Source organism: Ambystoma mexicanum, chromosome 1p (genome assembly GCF_040938575.1).
Source record: "Ambystoma mexicanum isolate Mex_15411 chromosome 1p, UKY_AmexF1_1, whole genome shotgun sequence".
Classification (NCBI taxonomy): domain Eukaryota; kingdom Metazoa; phylum Chordata; class Amphibia; order Caudata; family Ambystomatidae; genus Ambystoma; species Ambystoma mexicanum.
The window spans coordinates 319,179,865-319,204,294 of record NC_090921.1 but is presented as its reverse complement, the minus strand read 5'-3'; the positions used below and the strand labels follow the sequence as shown (position 1 = coordinate 319,204,294).

Genomic DNA, 24,430 nt, shown 5'->3' with positions numbered 1-24,430 from the left:
GATCCATTGCCAAATATCAAGTGTATTGAGTGTTGTAATTAAAATTATTCCATTTGCTTTTAAAATGTATTGCACGGTCGGGCCTGAGAGGTGGTGGGCCGGTGGGTTCTATCGGATAAGGGCACCATGCCAGAGCTTCAGATTACGGTGTCCTTATTTTAGTAATATTTCTGTGTCCGACGTAACTGGGAAATTGGAACTGTTTAGCCATGGGCACCAATCCTGGCTCATACTCTTAAAAATGTTATCAGCACTAGGACCCTTAATTGAACGTTCCGACCCTTATTTACAATTAGTTGCCTGGTGAGAAAGACGGTCGAAAAAATGAATACACTACAACGCAATAAATGTAACGGTCAAGTAGGAGCAGCATTTCAACATTGAAAACCCTCGAAAACACGGAGAAGCCGAGAAATAATGCGACCAGCACTGCACACTGGGGGCGCGTGGCAATTCAACGAGGGATTCCCCAAGCCCATCCACAGATGCCTATACCGACCCCTATTTGGGAGGGTGGACCCCTAGTTATGTAATTAAGTAGATTTGAAAAGCGCACAAATGACCCAGTGTATCTCTGGGTGTTTTTCATCTACCTAATAGACCAGGAACGTCATAATATTGGACCTAAATGGCAGTACTTAATGAGAACATTTAATATGTCAGTGGGAAACTGATTCCAGAGGTTGCCCGACGTGATCCCATTTCTCCCCAAAACATTCACTTTTCCAATACAAGTCAATGGGCACAAAAAGATGACTAGTCCCAAAAGTTGGCATATATGTAGACACACATGGCAATCTGATACGGCACGGAAAGTCCTTCCTCTACGATAAGACCCAGCGTCCGGCCAACATCCACTGCCCCGTCTGTCACCTTTCTCGTGCTGGATTCCCCGAAGTAAATCACACACTCTGCGCAGCTTTAGAACCGCCATCCCCATCACACCGGCACGGCTATCTACTTCCCATTAAAGCAAAGGACCCAGCTTCGTCGTAACGCGCCGCCTGTCATGTGACTCGTAAGTCAAGTTCGTTGGGTTTGTGTATTTTTTTGCCCTCAACTGTGCCTTCAGGAAGCGGCGGCTCCCATTGGTTGAGCGAACGAGCAAGCCCTCCCATTGGCTCTCGCTCCGGTAGCCGGTGTTGTGTACTATCCTGCATCCCATGGTAGCTTGTGGGGAGCAGTGTTCGGCAATCTTCGGACTAAGCTAACTTTGATTACCCCGCCCACCCACAGATGGCTCCAGCCATACAAACAGCATCAAAATGAAAAATGAGAAAATACAGCCTGATAGCCCGCCATCCAACAGCTCCGTTCCTGGGATTGGCAAGTGATGTCTTTGTAGCTCAGCCCCTGCCCATTCCTGTCATCTGTAGGGGATGCAGAATATCACACAGCCCAGGAAATGTTAGCTGCAACAGTTCAAAGGATCAGGAACATGCTTCTGGACACATTTTGTTTCTTTGAGGCAAATCTACTATCTGCTCAACTCATCAAGCACTACCCGTTTCCCAGTGTCACAGCGCCCTAAGACACACAGGCTGCGTAATAAACCCCACAACACATTTCTTCTAGTACATTAGTCTTATTTCCGAAGTGTTTCTCTAGCTTTGCTAGTGCTTCTTTATATTTCCTGGTCGCCCCTGAGGAACCAGACTCTGCTCCTTCTGAGTATGGTGTTTCAGGAAGGGTGCAAAATATTCTCAATGCTTCCGCATCTATGCAGTTCAAAAGGGATGCCACGTTCAAATCGTCATTGAACTTGCCACCTCCAATGGCTTGCACATACAGGGGGATTTGGAGGGCCTTGCTTAGCCGTTCGTCCTGAAAGGGCACTCTGCCGGCTGGTCACGTGGCATGCCGCACCGTCTGTGGCCGCACCGCCTGTGGCTGTTCTATGGGGGTCTTTGCTTCACTCTCTGCCGCCAGCAGTGTTTTTGGGTGGGAAGGGCAACCGTGTGCAGTGTAAGTACAGCCCTGGGTTGTACGTGATTGTATTTCATAGCCCTCTGTAATGTGTGGAAGTGTTTAGGTGAACTTTATTCTCCATAATTGCAAATAAAGAACTAGGAGTGGATGTTTGGCTGTGGACAACATACGACAGGGGCGGGGGCTAACGGCTATAGAGCTGGGCAAGGGCGACAATCTGACAGCCGGGCTTTCACTGGGCAAAGCGGAAAATATGCAGGACGTTGGAATTACTAAAAAACAGGGCCAGACTGGGACATAACAGTGACCAGTAACATTGCAGGAAATTAGCAGAATTGAGTCTTTGATGCACAGAATATCATGGGAAGGATATTGAAATCATGTTGCCATTACTCAGCCGGAGACGGTTACAGTGTGGCATCCAGTTGCATTTGTCACTGTTGACGTTTGTTGGGTATCAGGTAATAATGTCCCCATACATAATGTTTCAGGGAAAAGCCATTGGTGACATTATATATGGTGACATTATGTATGGGGACTTGTTGCGGGTATGTCCCTTGCTCCCATTGAAAAAAAAATAAAAAACAGAGGTTGCAGGGGTGTCTCTGCATGTTCAATCTAAAATGTGTCTGCAAAAAACTGCGACTTTTTTGTCAGGGGACATTTTTGCTGGGACATTATTACATGGCACCGTTTGCTGGTGTGGCAGTGTCATGAGTGATGCTGTATTTGGAGTAGCTGTCATATTGCTAAAGGAGCCTCATTAATGTACCCCCTTGACTTCATGGGGAAGGGGGTAGTGGGCGAGCCAAAATGGATTGGAGGGGTGCAGGTATTGGAAGCGGAATTTGGGGAACATATATCAGAGTGTTGAGATCAGGGCAGTTTCTAGCTAACTTGGTGCCCAGGACCAAACCCTAGAATGCGCCCCACCCCCACCAACGGGCACACATTACTCCCAAACTGCACCTCTGCAATGACAAAGTGTGACAAAACCCCTCCTCAATACCAATAAATCATTGCTCGTCAAATAAAGCTGGTTTCATTACATTACTTTACAGAAGAAATCTAATGTGAAATCCCAGCTGTTGCTGCCCAATTACATTGTTCTTCTGTCACCTGGTTTTAGGAAAGTCCTTGCCTGATTTCAGTTTCAAACTGTCTGTACTGCACACTGTGGTGTGACCAGCCTGCCGGGTCCGAGGGCCCCACTTATGACAGGCTCTGTGTTGCAGGAATTCAGTTCGTACCACCTGTATTTCGCACGTGGCAATACTAGACTAACCATATGAATTATTTTCTGATAGAAGTTTATAATTCAAAGATGGATAGTCTGGTACACTCCTTTTGTACTCTTTCAAAATACCTCCTGTCTACTTTTCATAAAATTACAGAGCATTACAGGAATATAACAGCGATCAGAGTTGTCTATATTTGATAAACCAGTCTGTAATAAAGGGGTTGTATGTGTGAATCTCCAAATATATAACAGACACATGGCTTGGTGCTCACATCACTGTTCACAACACTCTCCCTAACATTAAGATGTTTTTTTACCATGAACCATACATACTCATTTGGACAGCTTACGTTTTTGGATGGGAGTATAAAATGGCTGCAACATCAGCCACTCAAATGGGGTACAAGGGCTCTTTTGCGTCTTGTTTCTGGAGAATGCTCGATGAGGAGGGGCTGGGTCTCAGTTTGAGCATGCCCAGGCCCAAATACAGAATCATCTTTAGGGAATGATATCTATATACAAGAAAGGATACCCTACAAGATACACCCATTAAACAATGCACAGAAAGGAGGATAATTTTGAATGAATCTCCAAGCAATGCCTTTATTATTTTAAGCTACATACCTACATAATGTCTACTCTTGTGACCGCAAGTTACAATGATGTCAGGGCAGGGATTGGGCCCTGGGCGGACAGGGCAATGTATAGTCTGATCGAAAATGACCCTATTTACCAGAACGGCTATGAGGCAGTGAAAGTAAGCAGTTTCAAATGTCTTTGTGTGTTAATAAAATCAACAGGGCTCATGACCTAAAACAGATGGGTTGTGGGGAGCTGGCTCATTGATATACATACAGGAAGAGAACACCTCTAAAAGTTAAATCTGCAAATCTAATTCAGTTGGTCCTTTTTTTAATAAAAGAAAGTGCCAATTGGACTTTCAAAAAATTAATCCATGCCGAAAAATAACCAGAGAGGAGATTTTCCTAAGACGTTGCCAGCAAAGTATAGACGGTGCACACCTTTTAAACAATCTATATTAAAAAGTATTCCCTGTAAAGCAAAATCGCAACCATACTTTCCCTCCTGGGTGGATGCCCACTAGCAGTCTCCTTGTTCTCCAACATTCAGGAAACACACAGCCACACTCTCTTATAAAAGAGATCAGCTGCTGTTCCACAACTTAAAGGGGTCGCTATGTCGCTAACGCTGCTTATGACTTTTTGTCAGACATCCTCCTATGGATTGTGCCAGGAATTTCTAGCAGCATTGTAGGATGGCAAATATCGCAAGACTCTCATTCACAAATCTTCTTTCTCACTCTCAGATGCACAGTTCCCCAGCCTTACCCTTCCGCTCTGGCAGGATCCCCCCTCTCCGATCATTCTGACAGCTGTTCACATTCTCCTGATCCCCTGGATTTACTCTGACATCATGGTGAATATTGACAACAGACTGCAGATGCTGTCGTTTCCAGGATTGATAAATTAACAGAAAATAAATGAGGGGTCTCTTAATTATCAAAATCTAGTCCCTTTCATAGTTAAAAAAACCCTTGGTCTGGTATTATTTCCCTATTTTTCAACTGTTGGGTTAATTATTCTGATAGGGGGTTTGTTTGCACCATACCACAGAGCCCTAGAACACGAGGGAGTGTCTTTCCCGGAAATGGAGAATACAATGTCCTCACATTAGCATATAACTTGCTCTGCCCCAGCACTTCTCGCTAAAGAAATTCAATTTGGGCTAGGAATCGCCAAACCTCCTCACACAGGCCGATTTGTATCATGGTGGGTGAAAATGTGGAGTGGTGGTCTCACAGTTGATGTGTTTACCTACACACTCTACTTGTTTTGGGTAACAATGCTTGGCTATAAACCACTACGTTACAAGCAGCTCTGTGCACTGAGCATGCAACCCACTGAGATGCCTTACCATGTGATAAGTCGGCCGGGGTAGTCTGTTGTTGGCTGGGAGGAGAGCCTGCAGTGCCCGCACCCCATTCCATATGCACTTGTTTTGGACTCTAATGTGTGTAACATCGAACATTTGCATTTTAGATTTATCAGCCAGGTCTTTGGTTGGAGCACACAGCTCACTAAACTGCTTTACCATGTTATAGGTCGTCGAGGAATTCTGCTGTTGGCTGGGAGGGAAGCGTGTGGTGCTGGCGCAATGGCTGAATGTGTTTTGGGTACCAATGCTTGGCTTTGTGCCACTAGGTTATACACAGCTCTGTGCACAGAGAACAACCCACTGAGCTCCCTTACCATGTGTTAGGCTGACCAAGGTAGCCAGTTGTTGTCTTGGCAGGAATCATGTGGTGTTAGCTGCCGTGGCTGTACTTGTGTTTGGCTATCAATGCTTGGCTTTGAACCACTAGGTTACACACAGCTCTATGTGCAGAGCACACAACCCACTGAGCTGCCTTACCATGTGATGGGTCCACACTTTGACCACTAGGTTACACACAGGTGAATACCTAGTGATAGATCAGACAAGGTAACCTGTTGTTGGCTGGGAAAACTGCAGTGCTGGCTCCCGTGATTATACTTGATACTTGTATTGAGTATCAATACTTGGCTTTGAGCCACTAGGTTACACACAGCCCTCTGTGTAGAGCAAGTAGCAGCACACCGGGCAGCTACCTTACCATATGCTAGGTCGGCCAAGGTAACTTGTTGGCTAGGAGGGAAGCCTTAGGTGGCAGAGTACTGGATACACATGTTTTGGTAACCAATGCTTGGCTTTGAGCCACTACACAGCTCTCTGCCTAGAGCACGCAACCCACTGTGCTGCCTTAGCATGTGATAGGTCATCCTATGTAGTCTGCTGTTGGCTTGATGGGAAGCCTCCTGTTTCCACGCCGTGGCTGTATGTGTTTTGTACACCAATGAATGCTTGGCTTTTTGCTACATCCCTGCGCCTCAGACAGCCCTCTTTCTCCCGCGCACAGGTCATTGGAAAAATGCACATTGAATGGGAAGCAATGGGCATCATAGGGCATGAATGACAGGCTAAGGAGAAGGCTTAGGTGCTGGGCAAGTGGGAGGGCGGTGCGGCATACTTAATGCCGTGTACAAATGACTTTCAAGTGCTTGTGTTTGTGCGCAAGCGTTAATAGCTGATAGCGGTGCTTCTAAACATCAGACGTTTTGGCTGGGTCCATTCTGTGCCTACAGGAGTCATACTCATTACTCAAACTGCCTGTGCTCTCGCTGTCTATGCGTGATTTTTATGCCATGTTCATAAAATGCTCGCAGCACCACCATTTGGACCGACCTAATACAAATTCCCAGCAAAGGGCACCACACCATCTCCAGTTTGAAAACCAAACATGTTTCAGCTCTGCTAATCAGTGCTTATGGATTTACTGGTGTGTTTTGTACTGCGTTCCATGACACCAAAGCCATTTCAGAAGGCACCTGTTTAATTTGGTTTCCCTTTTATGTAAACACATTGTTGCTGAATGTGTAAGAGCCTCTAACTCTGCCCATGCCTTACATTTGCACTCCTCTTAATAACTGCCTCGCCGATACGACTGCCTTCTTTCCCCCTAAATACAACAGATTGAGTCTACGTCTCCTCAATCTATAATGATGTAATCCCTAAACAGGGGCCTTTTGGGATACATACACACTATTAATAAGATTCTGATTGTCTTCTAGCATGATGGTCCAGTATACATTTGACATTTTCCAAACGTTGGATTGTCTGCATCATCATTCCCTTTCCCTTTTTCCTTTGCTTCTACTCTTTCTGTCTTCACAGGCAAGGCTGCCTTAGTCATCTGACTTCATGCTTCTTACGCCTCCACCTACCTCCTTCATAAAGTGGTGTGCATGGCAGGAAACTCTCGCTATGCTGCGAAGTGGACCATTATGTGCTGCCTATCTTTGGGGTTGAAGGCCACTCCCAGCCAGTCTCCCTTGGATTGGCTGTCGCAATTGGTAGCCTTAGAGAACAATTCATGAGCCCCAGCATCCGCTCAAGCCATCTAGATGTATGGTTAAAAAACATAAGGATAAGAAAGCACACCCCATGCAGGTACTATGGTGTGAGGGACACACCTTGTTGAATTTGGAATATACTCCGAATGTCTCCTTATCATTAACACATCTGTTTATCAGAGGCATTCTCCTGATGCCGCTTCTGATGAAAGGAGTCCCTAAAACACATCCCAACTGCAGAGAGAGCTTGTCCTTGGGCCAGATTTTCAAAGGGACCATTTCTGAATATAGAAGTGGGACGTGGCATGGGAGACTCGATTAGGAGCGAGGCTTTGATGATTCAATACCGAGGTGTGAAGGGGGATGTGTATTACTGGATGACGGGGGCTCTGTAACATACAACATTGGTAACATACCATTTTTTGGATTGTCAATTTTGTAGGTGGGGCGCCAACGATGCTTCCCACCTATGGTGAAATCTGTTGTAAGATCGGCCCTGGTGGCTGGTATGACTGGAGCGGAGACGGGTATGCATATGATGTGGCGCAAGTGTGGGGTGTCAGCATTATGGCAGGTGCGCATCTCGAACTGAATTTGCCGGGCGGCAATTCACACACGTCCTGAAGAGAAAGAACAAACGTCCGTAGCTGGATTTAATTTTGTCTACATGCGAATTTCAAAGAAGGCAATGGAGAAAATTATCATGGTTGCCACAGGAAAGCGTCTTTTTTCCCGTTCTTTTTAATAGAAAAAAATGTATTAATGAGTTTGTTTTAAAATTATTTAGGCTGCAATTTTCGAGGAAAGGGACAGGAGAATCTGCTCGTGTTTTCCACGTGAACTTGCATTTTGCATGGGGGGAAAGTCTACATAGTATGTATTTAAGCTGCAGGATTTGTGTCAAGTTGACCGTGTTTTCCACTGAAATCTAATTTTATTAAACGAATGAAGATTTTGTAAAATGGCTCTTGTTTGCGGTTATTGTGCAGTTTTTACCAGAGCGAGAGGAGAAGCTGCATGTCTTGCCAGGTGAAAGTTGTATTTTTATTAACAAAATTAGCACGTCTGACCCTGTGCTAAATGGTATTAAGGTCCGCTATTTTCGCACGGACGGGCATGATGAGAAACTTGCATTACAGAAAGTGACCATGAATGCGCCAAGCCATGAATAATTAGCGTGCGGTGCATTTATCAATCCATATGGAGCAACCATATAGACTAAACCGCAATTGATGTAGCTTCAGTCACTTTATGGGAATCTCAGTTTTGCAATCTAAAGCGCAGAGAGATAAAATAATTTGCATCACAAACCATTTAGGGAAGTAGTGTAGAAAGGAAGGTATTACAACGGTGTGTGTAATTTAGGCCCCTGGTTTCATAACCTCTCAGCTGTTTGGTGCAGTTATGAAAATTACTTAACTTGGCAAATGCATACATTTTCCGCACCCTCATTGCAAAGCTGCAAGCGAACACATTAAAAGTAATGTGGCTGACGGTGACAAATTGTCCTCTTGTTTTGCTGTACTCCATAATCCCTCTAGATAGTCCTGTACATTGCTGCAGGCACTCTCTATAACCTGCTCGGATTCCCCCCACTTCTACCTACCCAGGGCTTTAAGTGGGCCGTGGGCTAGCTGGGATAGAGTCCTGGCTGTCTCAGAAAAATGAATCTGAAACCGAGTGCTGCTGGGGTTCCTTAAAGTTCCCAGTAGCCCGAGCCAACGAGGTAGCTATAAGCAGAGGCCTTTTTTCTGCAGCCTGAAGCTCTCACTCATGTGCGAGAGCTTTAGGCTGTAGAAAATAATTCCTTTTTCCTTCCATAATGGTGGTGCAGGACCTGTGTGTGGCGGAGGCCAGCGTTACATTGTGGAAGCAAAGTTGAGGCTGCTGGCAGCCGGGGCCTTATTTTTCTAGCTTCAGACTTTAGAAAAAGAGTCTTGATCTTGCCTTTTCTTCCATAATGTTGGTGCTGGCTTCCCTCTGGCATCCCTTTTAACTAAGGGATTCATCTCTTACTTAAAGGGTTGTTTGGCAGGGATCGGCGCCACGATTAAGGAAGACAAGGAGTGTTGTAGTCTCCGCTAGGCATCCCTTTAGTTAAGAGATGCAGAGATCAGCATAGGTGATGATCACTACAAAGGGCTGCCTGGCAGGGGTTGCCTGCAGCCCATTATGCCGGGGTTCATTAAGGCATGCCTAACAGACTGCAGGCGACCCCTGCCATTAAGCCATTCACCCTTGACAACCCCCGGTTCGTTTTCCCATTCCTCTTAAAGCACTGTGTCTACCGATACCGTGCTGTTTGGCTCTCCATGTACACCACCATTAATGGTCGTGCTCCTCATTACCTGATTGGCTGAATCTGTGCTATCTCAAGCCATCCACTCCTTCTCTGCACTCAACCTCCCTGTCCCCCTCTGCTGAGCCTCCTGTAACTTCCACTCTTTCTGCACACTTATGCTGCTCCAGTGGAACCCGCTGCCCACCGCAAACCGTGTTGTGGATCGCTTCAAAGCTTGGCACAAACTTCACTTAACTGCTAAAAAGGGAGCTCCAACACCCCGCACCCTACCTGATCCACCACTCCTTCCGGTGTTCCATAATTACATCCTCCTGGATATCAAAGCATGAAATTAAACATTTTGCAGCATGAAAAAGGACATTTTGCAGCATAAGATTATATTTTTTGTAGCACATTTTATTTCTATTGGCTGGAGTTTGTGAGAGAATTACGGTGTAAGTGCAAGGGCAGAATATATGGGACGTGTGTAAAAAGACTGCAAGCGAGCAGGTTGTCATTATTAGCATATTTAGTATATTCTCTGTGCTACCAAATGGAAAGCATACCAGTCACAAGGACTTATTCCTTTGCATTTTACAATATTCTATAGATACAATATACAATCAATATTTCTAGTAATCCCATTTCCACCAACCATAACAAAAGTATATAGAGCTAGGACATGTCCTAGGACATGTCCAGGAATCGACTCCATATTTTCTCCGAAAAAATCAAGGATTTCTTCCGACGATAAATCAATCTTCCCATCTCAGCCAAATTTAACATTGCGTCCATCCAAACATGTATTTCTGGAGATAGTCACGACTTCATCCTCTAAATATCAATTTATTGGCCACTAAGGCACCTCTAAATAGTTATTTTTGGTGCGAGTTTCTTGGGTCAATCAGTAAATCGTCATCACCAAGAAGTAATGTATTGAAATCGTAATCTAAGGTCTGTCCTAGCACATTGTTAAAAATGATGCAGTCTCCTCCATAAATCACTCACTCTCACACACCCCCAGAGCATGTGTTCCAGGGTACCCCATTCTGTGAACACAACCCCAACAATCATTTGTATCAGAGAGACCTCTCTTATACAATCTCTCAGGCGTCCAGTACCCTATTTAGGATTTTAATCTGACGCGATCTTTGGCCCAGGCTTACAGAAGATAGGCAAACATTCTTACAGACCACCATCCATCGTTCCATAGTCATCTCACATGTCAATCTCCTTGTCCATTCTTCCATTAGTGAACTATTGCCCATTGATTTGGACACAATCAGTTTGTAATATTTACTCGCTAGCCCCCCTTCCATCTTGCTATTGGCAATTAAGATTCTGAAATCCGACCCCTGCTCAGATTCAATATCACCAATCGCCTTTTTATGTCTTTGGTTATCATATTGTGAACAATTTTGTATTTGACATTTCTCCTTCACCTTAATCAGTGTCAGCCATCTGCAATTGCATCTCAGATCTCCAATCCACTGCATACCACCCAAAAACCAACCTGGCAGAAAAGGCGTTTTCCCCTTTTATTTTATTTTAGGGTTGTACCATATGGATGATTCAAGGCTCTTGAAGGCGTTTTCTCCCAAAAGATTCACAAACTCCTTCCAAGAGCTTCTCAAAAATTGCGTTGTGGGTTCCACTTTTGTTCCTCGTCCAGATGTGGTTGTCTGTATAGCTCTCAGGGTTAAAGGCCCTAATGGACATGCGTTGGCCTTGGATCACTCATCTGGCTCATTTTCCATCAGTGGTGCCTAGTATCTGGCCATAAACGCCAGGTGATATGCATACAAGTTTGCGACCCCTAATCCACCTCTCTCCTGTGGCATTTGCAATTTCCATAATTTCAATCTCGAGGTGTGTTGTCCCATAAGAAATTCTGTACAAGGGTATCTAATTCTTTCCAAAATCTCTTTCCAACATCCAATTGAAGCATGCTCAGTGCGTAAGTTATTTTTGGTGTCGATACCAGTGCATTGACTTTACCCCATAAAGATAGATTTAGTAATGTCCACCTCTCCAAATCCGGCTTAAATCCTGCGCTTAGAACCTTCATGTTCTCCTGTTCCATTCCATCCAAATTTTTTGTCATCCAGACCCCCCCAAGTATTTAGTTTCTCTGGGCACCATCTGAAACCTAGGACTTCTTGATCACGGAAATTGGGTCCTCGGGAGCCACAGACATAAATGCACTCAAACTCTACAGAAGCTGAACTGTTGGGATGATAATGACTTGACACACCACCTTCATAATGATAGTGTAAAGAGGACACAGCACACAGGAGCTGCAAAGTGTGACAAATATAGAAGATAAGAAACACACTAGGAAGGCACAAGTATACTAGAACACATTGCTATACATGTGGCAGTAAGGCTTACCTGAATGTTGCCTGTGTCTAGCCTTGAACCTGGAATATGAATGGGGAAGTAACCTAATGTTATGAAATGCTAACTCTAAACATCTAAACTACTAACAGTAGAAATGGAGCTTTAAGATCCCAAGATGGGTTCTAAAGTCAGGGAGGTTTGCTGTAAACCCCAGCAAACAGGTCAGTTGCAACAACGGGAGGTCTCGCTCTCTGCAGCCTTACATACAAACTTAAGTAAAAAAGAAAAGGTCAGGCGCGCTCTCTAGTTCCCAGTCTTTTTAATCCTTAAACTAGTAATAACAGGGTTTGAACCCAGCAATGTTAAAAATAACAGGGTTACATCTCAAATGTAAGTGGTAACAGGGTTGGATCCCACAAAATGTTAAAAAATATACCAGGGTTAAATCCCAACTGCCAGTTTAAATGCACAGTAGTTCTGCTCGTCCAAGTACTTTTGAGTCTCCAACTCTCTTCAGGGAGGCTGTGTTTCTTTTCAACTGTTGCCAATTGCTTTTTTAATTACAGTCTCAAGGAATTCTGGTCTTTGTAGTGATGGCACAATGTTTTGTTCAGGAGACCAGGAAGTAACTCCCCTCCAGAGACACACATCTTACCCAAAATTGGGGGAGAAACCATGATTATGGCTCTCCAAAGTGAGGGCATGACAAACCGTGGTGCTGCTGCCTCCAGGAACCGGGCTTCCTGCAACATTAAGTAAAAAAGAAAAGGTCAGGGGCGCGCGCACTCTAGTTCCCAGTCTTTTTAATCCTTAAACTAGTAATAACAAAACATTGTGCCATCACTACAAAGAACAGAATTCCCTGAGATCTTAATTAAAAAAGCAATTGGCAACAGCTGAAAAGAAACACTTGCAGTTGGGATTTAACCCTGGTATATTTTTTGTACATTTTGTGGGATCCAACCCGGTTACCACTTACATTTGGGATTTAACCCTGTTATTTTTTAACATTGCTGGGATCAAACCCTGATATCACTAGTTTAAGGATTAAAAAGACTGGGAACTAGAGTGCGCGCCTGACCTTTTCTTTTTTACATACAAACTTGCTGCTGTGCCTCCGGCCTGGCATGATGCACGTTCACGATAGAGGAAAGGACCCAGCAGTGTGAGGACGCACCCCAATGTGAGTTGTAAGCTCAGAAGACTCAAACCTGCATCGGGGCTGCGGGTATGCCTGGCAACGGTCTCTAAGCTTCCATGGCAATCGATGCTGCAAGGGAGGCCAGAGAAGTCTCCCCACCCGGAAGCGAGGCAGTGAGTTCCTGAAACCAGGCTTGACCGAATTGTGTTTGTTTTGCTTTACCTTTTTGTTTTGGTATGCATGTCTATTTTGTATTAAAAGAAAATATTGATTGTTATTATTTTAAATGCTCTAAATACTCCCCTCCTATGTTCTCCTAAAATCACCCATACCCCTCGCACTCACCAATTTCCAATCACATCTTACAAACCCATACCTCTCACTCTCTCATGAGCACACTCACTAGCACTGTCAACTGCAACTCGACAACTTGCACTCCCTGCCACCCTTGCAACTGAGCTCCCATCTCGCACCGTAAGTTCTTCAGTTCCTCCTGCACTCTCTTTGCCCCAGTCTCCCCATTGATCCGCCAGTTGCTCACTCCTACTGCATCTCACAGCCTTTCTCACAATGTATGGCTCTCCTATTTTCACCCTCTTTCCCCAAGTCACCCCACTGCTCCCTCAACACACCCTGACCTCTTGCCCATCACTCTCTCTGTGGTCCAACCTTCATTGCTCGCTCACTAGCCCACCCCTCGTCCATTAAGCTCTGGCCCCATTGCTCGTTCTCTAGCCTGCCGCTCCCTTTCTTCCCTCTCATAGCATGCCTTTTATTTCAGCGATTTACACAGGAGATAAGAACTGTCAATTTTGCTAATTTGTTTTTGTGATCGTGAAATCGTTATCAGCTAGGGTCTGAATGTCATTTTGAATATTTGTACAGTACTCCTCTTTAGTTTGGCGCACCTGCTCCCTATATTAATGTTGCCATTGTAAGTGGCCTATTTTCTTATTCTTGTTTTGTCCTTGGTCAATGTCCCACTTTGTTCACACCCTCAAAATACATCACCACATGTTCTCATCTTTGTGCTATTATACAGGCATCCTTTTGCAGAATGCCTCTGCCATCTTTAAATGTCTTATTGGAAGTTATCTTGGATCTAAATTGAGATCCCTCGTCAAATAAATGCAAAGCATTAATTTCAAAACTTTACACAACCAAAACTGTGGACCTCATTACGAGTACGGCGGTAGGGGGTTAACGGCACCGGTAAGCATGCCTGTGCCGTTAACCGCCTACTGCCGCATTTCGAGGTCCCTTAGCGGGTCCCACTAAGGCCGGCTGGTTTTACCAGCCACTCTTAGCGGGAGCTGCTAAGGGACCCGAAAGCTAATAACTGGCCCGCTATTTGCGGGCCCGTTATTAGCTCCTTCCCCATTTCCATTGAGCTCTATGGGGGCTCGAATGGAAATGGGGAATTGTTTTCAGAATGGGGATTTACCGGGTCCTCCAAGGTTGGAATGACCCGGTAAATCCCCATTCAGACTACCCGACTGTGACACGGTTACCTGCTTGTAGTCCATGTTTTACACAGGCATGGAGCCTGTTATTGTGCACAATGTCTAGAAAGATCCACAAAGCTCAATCTTTATTTGTGTAATAGTTTAAGGAGGTGGGGTATGTTTTGACTGTCTTGAGCAAATGCACGGAATTAGGTAACGACCATAAGCTGTCTGAGGGCTTTCCGAGGGAAATTCAATCATCATTTCTAACAACTCAAACATCCACCTGGTCGATTCATGGAATTAATGTGCGCCGAAAATTCCTGCGCAGAGGTGCCAAAACGTGCAATTTGCAGTAAAATTGCGAAAATCGCAGTGTAACTGCGAAAATCGCAGGGAAACCAGCGCACATCGATTCATGGAAGTCCGTGCGCGATAAAACATTGGATGTGCGCTGAAAAAGTGCGCGGCGCACGCCGGCGCACAGGTCATCCAACGGCGTGCGCCACGGCCCCTGCGAAATCGCACATAGCGCGGCGCACATCACAAAAGTAGGCGGTACATGGGGCGTAACACTCGGAATGGGGAACAACGCATGAAAATATTGGCGTCACGGGGGAAGTACAGGAGGCAAGTGCGTGGAACGCCCACACGCTCGCCTACAACCCGTATTCATGGAATCGAATAGGGCAAACCAGCGCACGGTGAAAGACGCGCACAGGGCCAAACAAGTACGCCACAAGAAAGCAGACGGTAGCGTCCCTGCGCCTGAAATAAATGTGCGCCAAAATGTGCGCTAACAAAAAGCACCCATATACAGCTATGATGAATGGTCCATACAGTGGCCCTCTAGGACAAATGAGGTGCAAAGGGGTACCGACAATCACAGACACCCGCTGTGTAAAAAATAGTGTGTGCGTGTATTACGGGGTTCGCGGGAAGTTTCCCACGCGAATTAGCAGGGTACGTGTATTACAGGGTTCGCGGGAAGTTCCACACGCGATTGCCCTAGGTCCGTGTATTTCGGGGTGCGCAGGAAGGTTCACACGCGAATTAGCAGGGTACGTGTATTTCGGGGTTCGCGGGAAGTTCCACACGCGATTGCCCTGGGTCCGTGTATTTCGGGGTGCACGGGAAGTTTCACACGCAAATTAGCAGGGTACGTGTATTTCGGTGTGCGGGGGAAGTTTCACACGCGAATTAGCAGGGTACGTGTATTTCGGTGTGCGCGTGAAGTTCCACACGCAATTTCAGCAGGGTACGTGTACTCCGGGTGCGCGGCAAATTCCACACGCGAATCCAGCAGCCTACGTGTATTTCAGGGGTGCCGGAGAGTCCCACGCGTGAATTGGCCGTGTGGGTCCTCCCAGCTGTTCACTCTACACCCTCCACAGCCCCTGCAGGCAGCCCACACCACACGGGACTACCCTGCACCCCTGCACATGTCCCGCAGGCAGCCCATCCACCATGGCCATGCCCCCCAGCCAACCCACATGTCACCTTGCACTACTGCTCACCAACGCATGTCTCCCAGCACCCCCACCCCCCACCAGTCAGGGGCACCCTCCACCAGGCCCCCACTCATGTCTCCCAGCACCCCCACCCCCCAGCACTGTGGGGCACCCTCCACCAGGCCCCCACTCATGCCCCCCTGCACCCCCATCCCCCTGCATCCAGGGGCACCTTCCACCAGGCCCCCACTCATGTCTCCCAGCAGCCCCACCCCCCTGCATCCAGGGGCACCCTCCACCAGGCCCCCACTCATGTCTCCCTGCACCCTCACCCCCCAGCACTGTGGGGCACCCTCCACCAGGCCCCCACTCATGTCTCCCAGCACCCCCACCCCCCTGCATCCAGGGGCACCCTCCACCAGGCCCCCACTCATGTCTCCCAGCACCCCCACCCCCACCAGTCAGGGCCACCCTCCACCAGGCCCCCACTCATGTCTCCCAGCACCCCCAATCCCACCAGTCAGGGCCACCCTCCACCAGGCCCCCACTCATGTCCAACTCATGTCTCCCAGCACCCCCACCCCCCAGCATCCAGGGGCACCCTCCACCAGGCCCCCACTCATGTCTCCCACCACCCCCACCCCCCTGCATCCAAGGGCACCCTCCACCAGGCCCCCACTCATGTCTCCCTGCACCCCGACCCCCATGCATCCAGGGGCACCCTCCACCAGGCCCCCACTCATGTCCCCCTGCACCCCACCCCCCTGCATCCAGGGGCACCCTCCACCAGGCCCCCACTCATGTCTCCCAGCACCCCCACCCCCTGCATCCAGGGGCACCCTCCACCAGGCCCCCACTCATGTCTCCCTGCACCCCCACCTCCCAGCACTGTGGGTCACCCTCCACCAGGCCCCCACTCATGTCCCCCTCCACCCCCACCCCCGGCATCCAGGGGCACCCACCACCAGGCCCCCACTCATGTCTCCCTGCACCCCCACCCCCCACCAGTCAGGGCCACCCTCCACCAGGCCCCCACTCATGTCTAACTCATGTCTCCCTGCACCCCCACCCCCCTGCATCCAGGGGCAACCTCTACCAGGCCCCCACTCATGTCTCCTTGCACCCCCATCCCCCAGCACTGTGGGGCACCCTCCACCAGGCCCCCACTCATGTCCCCCTGCACCCCCACCCCCCTGCATCAAGGGGCACCCTCCACCAGGCCCCCACTCATGTCCAATTCATGTCTCCCTGCACCCCCACCCCCCAGCATCCAGGGGCACCCTCCACCAGGCCCCCACTCATGACTCCCTGCACCCCCACCCCCCAGCACTGTGGGACACCCTCCACCAGGCCCCCACTCATGTCTGCCTGCACCCCCACCCCCCTGCATCCAGGGGCACCCTCCACCAGGCCCCCACTCATGTCTCCCAGCACCCCCACCCCCCTGCATCCAGGGGCATTCTCCACCAGGCCCCCACTCATGTCCCCCTGCACCCCCACCCCCTGCATCCAGGGGCACCCTCCACCAGGCCCCCACTCATGTCTCCCAGCACCCCCAACCCCCACCAGTCAGGGCCACCCTCCACCAGGCCCCCACTCATGTCCAACTTATGTCTCCCAGCACCCCCACCCCCCAGCATCCAGGGGCACCCTCCACCAGGCCCCCACTCATGTCTCCCAGCACCCCCACCCCCCTGCATCCAAGGGCACCCTCCACCAGGCCCCCACTCATGTCTCCCTGCACCCCGACCCCCATGCATCCAGGGGCACCCTCCACCAGGACCCCACTCATGTATCCCTGCACCCCCACCCCCCTGCATCCAGGGGCACCCTCCACCAGGCCCCCACTCATGTCTCCCAGCACCCCCACCCCCCTGCATACAGGGGCACCCTCCACCAGGCCCCACTCATGTCTCCCTGCACCCCCACCCCCAGCACTGTGGGGCACCCTCCACCAGGCCCCCACTCATGTCCCCCTCCACCCCCACCCCCTGCATCCAGGGGCACCCTCCACCAGGCCCCAACTCATGTCTCCCTGCACCCCCACCCCCCACCAGTCAGGGCCACCCTACACCAGGCCCCCACTCATGTCCAACTCATGTCTCCCTGCACCCCCACCCCCCAGCATCCAGGGGCACCCTCCACCAGGCCCCCACTCATGTATCCCAGCACCCCCACCCCCTGCATCCAGGGGCACCCTCTACCAGGCCCCCACTCATGTCTCCTTGCACCCCCACCCCCCAGCACTGTGGGGCACCCTCCACCAGGCCCCCACTCATGTCCCCCTGCACCCCCACCCCCCTGCATCCAGGGGCACCCTCCACCAGGCCCCCACTCATGTCCAACTCATGTCTCCCTGCACCCCCACCCCCCAGCATCCAGGGGCACCCTCCACCTGGCCCCCACTCATGTCTCCCAGCACCCCCACCCCCCTGCATCCAGGGGCACCCTCCACCAGGCCCCCACTCATGTCTCCCTGCACCCCCACCCCCCAGCACTGTGGGGCACCCTCCACCAGGAACCCACTCATGTCCCCCTGTACCCCCACCCCCCTGCATCCAGGGGCACCCTCCACCAGGCCCACACTCATGTCTCCCAGCACCCCCACCCCCCTGCATCCAGGGGCACCCTCCACCAGGCCCCCACTCATGTCTCCCTGCACCCCCACCCCCCAGCACTGTGGGGCACCCTCCACCAGGCCCCCACTCATGTCCCCCTGCACCCCCACCCCCCTGCATCCAGGGGCACCCTCCACCAGGCCCCCACTCATGTCTCCCAGCACCCCACCCCCCTGCATCCAGGGGCACCCTCTACCAGGCCCCCACTCATGTCTCCTTGCACCCCCACCCCGCAGCACTGTGGGGCACCCTCCACCAGGCCCCTACTCATGTCTCCCTGCACCCCCACCCCCCATCAGTCAGGGCCACCCTCCACCAGGCCCCCGCTCATGTCCAACTCATGTCTCCCTGCACCCCCACCCCCTAGCATCCAGGGGCACCCTCCACCAGGCCCCCACTCATGTCTCCCTGCACCCCCACCCCCCGGCACTGTGGGGCACCCTCCACCAGGCCCCCACTCATGTCCCCCTGCACCCCCACCCCCTGCATCCAGGGGCACCCTCCACCAGGCCCCGACTCATGTCCAACTCATGTCTCCCTGCACCCCTACCCCCCTGCATCCAGGGGCACCCTCCACCAGGCCCCCACTCATGTCTCCCTGCGCCCCCACCTCCCAGCACTGTGGGGCACCCTCCACCAGGCCCCCACTCATGTCCCCCTGCACCCCCACCCCCCTGCATCCAGGGGCACCCTCCACCAGGCCCCCACTCATGTCCAACTCATGTCTCCCTGCACCCCCACCCCCAGCATCCAGGGGCACCCTCCACCAGGCCCCCACTCATGTCTCCCAGCACCCCCACCCCCCTGCATCCAGGGGCACCCTCCACCAGGCCCCCACTCATGTCTCCCTGCACCCCCACCCCCCAGCACTGTGGGGCACCCTCCACCAGGCCCCAACTCATGTCCCCCTGCACCCCCACCCCCCTGCATCCAGGGGCACCCTCCACCAGGCCCCCACTCATGTCTCCCAGCACCCCGACCCCCCTGCATCCAGGGGCACCCTCCACCAGGCCCCCACTCATGTCTCCCTGCACCCCCACCCCCCAGCACTGTGGAGCACCCTCCACCAGGCCCCCACTCATGTCTCCCAGCACCCCCACCCCCCTGCATCCAGGGGCACCCTCCACCAGGCCCCCACTCATGTCTCCCTGCACCCCCACCCCCCAGCACTTTGGGGCACCCTCCAACAGGCCCCCACTCATGTCTCCCTGCACCCCCACCCCCCATCAGTCAGGGCCACCCTCCACCAGGCCCCCGCTCATGTCCAACTCATGTCTCCCTGCACCCCCACCCCCTAGCATCCAGGGGCACCCTCCACCAGGCCCCCACTCATGTCTCCCAGCACCCCCACCCCCCTGCATCCAGGGGCATCCTCCACCAGGCCCCCACTCATGTCTCCCTGCACCCCCACCCCCCAGCACTGTGGGGCACCCTCCACCAGGCCCCCACTCATGTCCCCCTGCACCCCCACCCCCTGCATCCAGGGGCACCCTCCACCAGGCCCCGACTCATGTCCAACTCATGTCTCCCTGCACCCCCACCCCCCTGCATCCAGGGGCACCCTCCACTAGGCCCCCACTCATGTCTCCCTGCACCCCCACCCCCCAGCACTGTGGGGCACCCTCCACCAGGCCCCCACTCATGTCCCCAAGCAACCCCCACCCCCCTGCATCCAGGGGCATCCTCCACCAGGCCCCCACTCATGTCTCCCTGCACCCCCACCCCCCAGCACTGTGGGGCACCCTCCACCAGGCCCCCACTCATGTCCCCCTGCACCCCCACCCCCTGCATCCAGGGGCACCCTCCACCAGGCCCCGACTCATGTCCAACTCATGTCTCCCTGCACCCCTACCCCCCTGCATCCAGGGGCACCCTCCACCAGGCCCCCACTCATGTCTCCCTGCGCCCCCACCTCCCAGCACTGTGGGGCACCCTCCACCAGGCCCCCACTCATGTCCCCCTGCACCCCCACCCCCCTGCATCCAGGGGCACCCTCCACCAGGCCCCCACTCATGTCCAACTCATGTCTCCCTGCACCCCCACCCCCAGCATCCAGGGGCACCCTCCACCAGGCCCCCACTCATGTCTCCCAGCACCCCCACCCCCCTGCATCCAGGGGCACCCTCCACCAGGCCCCCACTCATGTCTCCCTGCACCCCCACCCCCCAGCACTGTGGGGCACCCTCCACCAGGCCCCAACTCATGTCCCCCTGCACCCCCACCCCCCTGCATCCAGGGGCACCCTCCACCAGGCCCCCACTCATGTCTCCCAGCACCCCGACCCCCCTGCATCCAGGGGCACCCTCCACCAGGCCCCCACTCATGTCTCCCTGCACCCCCACCCCCCAGCACTGTGGAGCACCCTCCACCAGGCCCCCACTCATGTCTCCCAGCACCCCCACCCCCCTGCATCCAGGGGCACCCTCCACCAGGCCCCCACTCATGTCTCCCTGCACCCCCACCCCCCAGCACTTTGGGGCACCCTCCAACAGGCCCCCACTCATGTCTCCCTGCACCCCCACCCCCCATCAGTCAGGGCCACCCTCCACCAGGCCCCCGCTCATGTCCAACTCATGTCTCCCTGCACCCCCACCCCCTAGCATCCAGGGGCACCCTCCACCAGGCCCCCACTCATGTCTCCCAGCACCCCCACCCCCCTGCATCCAGGGGCATCCTCCACCAGGCCCCCACTCATGTCTCCCTGCACCCCCACCCCCCAGCACTGTGGGGCACCCTCCACCAGGCCCCCACTCATGTCCCCCTGCACCCCCACCCCCTGCATCCAGGGGCACCCTCCACCAGGCCCCGACTCATGTCCAACTCATGTCTCCCTGCACCCCCACCCCCCTGCATCCAGGGGCACCCTCCACTAGGCCCCCACTCATGTCTCCCTGCACCCCCACCCCCCAGCACTGTGGGGCACCCTCCACCAGGCCCCCACTCATGTCCCCAAGCAACCCCCACCCCCCTGCATCCAGGGGCATCCTCCACCAGGCCCCCACTCATGTCTCCCTGCACCCCCACCCCCCAGCACTGTGGGGCACCCTCCACCAGGCCCCCACTCATGTCCCCCTGCACCCCCACCCCCCTGCATCCAGGGACACCCTCCACCAGGCCCCCACTCATGACTCCCAGCACCCCCACCCCCCAGCACTGTGGGGCACCCTCCACCAGGCCCCCACGCATGTCCCCCTGCACGCCCCCCCTGCATCCAGGGGCACCCTCCACCAGGCCCCCACTCATGACTCCCTGCACCTCCACCCCCCACCAGGCCCCCACTCATGTCCAACTCATGTCTCCCTGCACCCCCACCCCCCTGCATCCAGGGGCACCCTCCACCAGGCCCCCACTCATGTCTCCCTGCACCCTCACCCCCCAGCATCCAGGGGCACCCTCCACCAGGCCCCCACTCATGTCTCCCAGCACCCCCATCCCCCTGCATCCAGGGGCACCCTCCACCAAGCCCCCACTCATGTCTCCCTGCACCCTCACCCCCCAGCACTGTGGGGCACCATCCACCAGGCCCCCACTCATGTCCCCCTGCACCCCTACCCCCCTGCATCCAGGGGCACCCTCCACCAGGCTCCCACTCATGTCCAACTTATGTCTCCCTGCACCCCCACCCCCCTGCATCCAGGGGCACCCTCCACCAGGCCCCACTCATGTCTCCCTGCACCCCCACCCCCCAGCACTGTGGGGCACCCTCCAACAGGCCCCCACTCATGTCCCCCTGCACCCCCACCCCCCTGCATCCAGGGGCACCCTCCACCAGGCCTCCACTCATGTCTCCCAGCGCCCCACCCCCCTGCATCCAGGGGCACCCTCCACCAGGCCCCCACTCATGTCTCCCAGCACCCCCTCCCCCTGCATCCAGGGGCACCCTCCACCAGGCCCCCACTCATGTCTCCCAGCACGCCCACCCCCCTGCATCCAGGGGCACCCTCCACCAGGCCCCCACTCCTTCCTACCACACCCCCCAACCCCCATCAGTGCGATTCGCCTGTGTACGTGTATATCAGGGTCGCGCATGTAGTCTGACACGCAATATCAGCAGGGTACGTGTATTACAGGGTTCGCGGGAAGTTCCACACGCGATTGCCCTGGGTACGTGTATTTCGGGGTGCGCGGGAAGTTCCACATGCGATTTCAGCAGGGTACGTGTATTCCAAGGTGTGCGGGAAGTTCCACACGCGATTTCAGCAGGGTACGTGTATTTCGGGGTGCGCAGGAAGTTTCACAACCGAATTTGCAGGGTACGTGTATTTCGGTGTGTGCACGTGAAGTTACACATGCGACTGTGCCTGTGAGAGTGGGGTACGTGTATTCCTGGGATGGGCGGGAAGATTTACACGCTCGCCTACAACGCGCCAAAAAATAAAAGGACCAATCCTGAAACACGTACAGCAGCATGAAGCAGGCGCACGTCCTGCGCAGCATAAAAGAGTGCACAAACAACAAACAAGCTCAGACGCCAGGATGAATATACCGTTCCTAGCAGCAGTGGCCGTGGGATACCGCAGGAGGAGGAGAAGGATAGTCAGGGCCAGAATCTTCACACCCAGAACCAGCCTATTTGGTATGCCAGATGACCAGGTGTATGGGAGGTACAGGTTTCCACCACACATAATACTCGACCTGGTCAGTGAGTGGGAGGATGACCTCACATCACCCACCCTGTGCTCCCAAGCACTCAGCCCCCTGGAGAAGGTCCTCAATGTACTGCACCTCTTGGCTACCCGATCATTTCAGCGGACAAGTGCCATAGTGGGGGGGTGTCACAGGCCACGCAGTCACGGTGCCTACACCAGGTTTTGGCCATCATCACTCCACGCCCATCAGTCCGCAGGCACATATACCTGCCCAGAACACCTGCAGAAAGGCAGGCTGTCAGCCAGGATTTCTACAGGGTGGCACAATTCCCCAAAGTGCTAGGTGCCATTGATTGCACCCATGTGGCTCTACGTCCCCTCAGGGCATCTGAGCACATCTATAGAAACCGCAAGCACTGGCATTCCATCAACGTCCAGGTAGTATGTGATGCCAAGGGAATCATCACCTCAGTATATGCCAACTATCCAGGGTCCACCCACGACAGCTTCATTTACAGGATGCCAAACCTAAACCGGGACATGGAAGCTGGGCGGCATGGCGATGCATGGCTGCTTGGTGAGTAGAAATGCCACAGCACACGCATGCATGACAGATACAGAGTAATGCCAATTCCTCACTAATGAACACCATCACCACCTCCCCAGGGGACAGTGCCTACCCTCTGAGCACACACATGATGACGCCAATTCGGAACCCCATCACGCCTCCCGAGGTAAGATACAACACAGCCCATATTGCAACACAGGGCATAGTGGAGTGCACATTCAGAGTGCTCAAGTCACGCTTTCGCTCCCTTGACCGTTCTGGCAGGCAGCTGTTATACGCTCCCCCAGTAGTGTGCAGGATCATAGTGGCAGCATGTGTCCTGCACAATGTTGCAACCCGCCGGGGCCTGGCTGTGGACATGGTGGTGCCCCCACATCCCCAACCACAGGCACGCCCGCTGCGCATGGGAGGGGAAAGGGCACGGGGTGAGGCAGCCCGTACGCAGCTGGTGGCTAATTACTTCACATACAAAGCACACCCCTGTGGAGTGCACACAGCCCTGGCACATACCATCTGACAATCAATGATGACTCAATCTGACAATTATGATGAACAAAGGGACAGTCAACTGTCAGAACCATAGCAGCCTGAGATTGTTCATCTGGAAGTGTCACAATGTGGCATCCCTACCTACACAAACACCACCAATGCAGTGTCATCAAAAGACACACTTCCATGCAGCAAAAATGAATACCCACTTGCAAAATACAACATGAGAACAGCGGCATGTCACCCAACCCCACCCCGGCACGGCCACACAACACACCATGGCATGTCATGCAATGTGAGAGCAAACAAATTAATCCCCACAACATGCCCCAAGTGTCACCAACTACAGTGTCCCTAATGGAAACTGGCCACACATGAAATGCTCACAG

At 52.8% G+C, this 24,430-nt stretch overlaps 1 protein-coding gene across 5 annotated transcripts in view; it reads right to left on the bottom strand.

The window, feature by feature from the left end:
• POLRMT (RNA polymerase mitochondrial) overlaps positions 1 to 1,003 on the bottom strand; it is an 886,091-nt gene extending 885,088 nt beyond the window's left edge. For 3 of the 5 annotated variants that reach the window (XR_011303298.1, XM_069647859.1, XM_069647870.1), the window contains exon 1: positions 874 to 1,003. Coding sequence is in view for 3 of the 5 variants with exons in the window: in XM_069647859.1 (XP_069503960.1) it covers positions 874 to 940 (67 nt within the window). In the remaining 2 variants the exon portion in view is untranslated. Of the gene's footprint in view, positions 1 to 790 lie in introns of all 5 variants that reach the window. The other 2 variants (XM_069647878.1, XM_069647887.1) reach the window with 2 other exon arrangements.
• Positions 1,004 to 24,430: the final 23,427 nt, after the last annotated feature.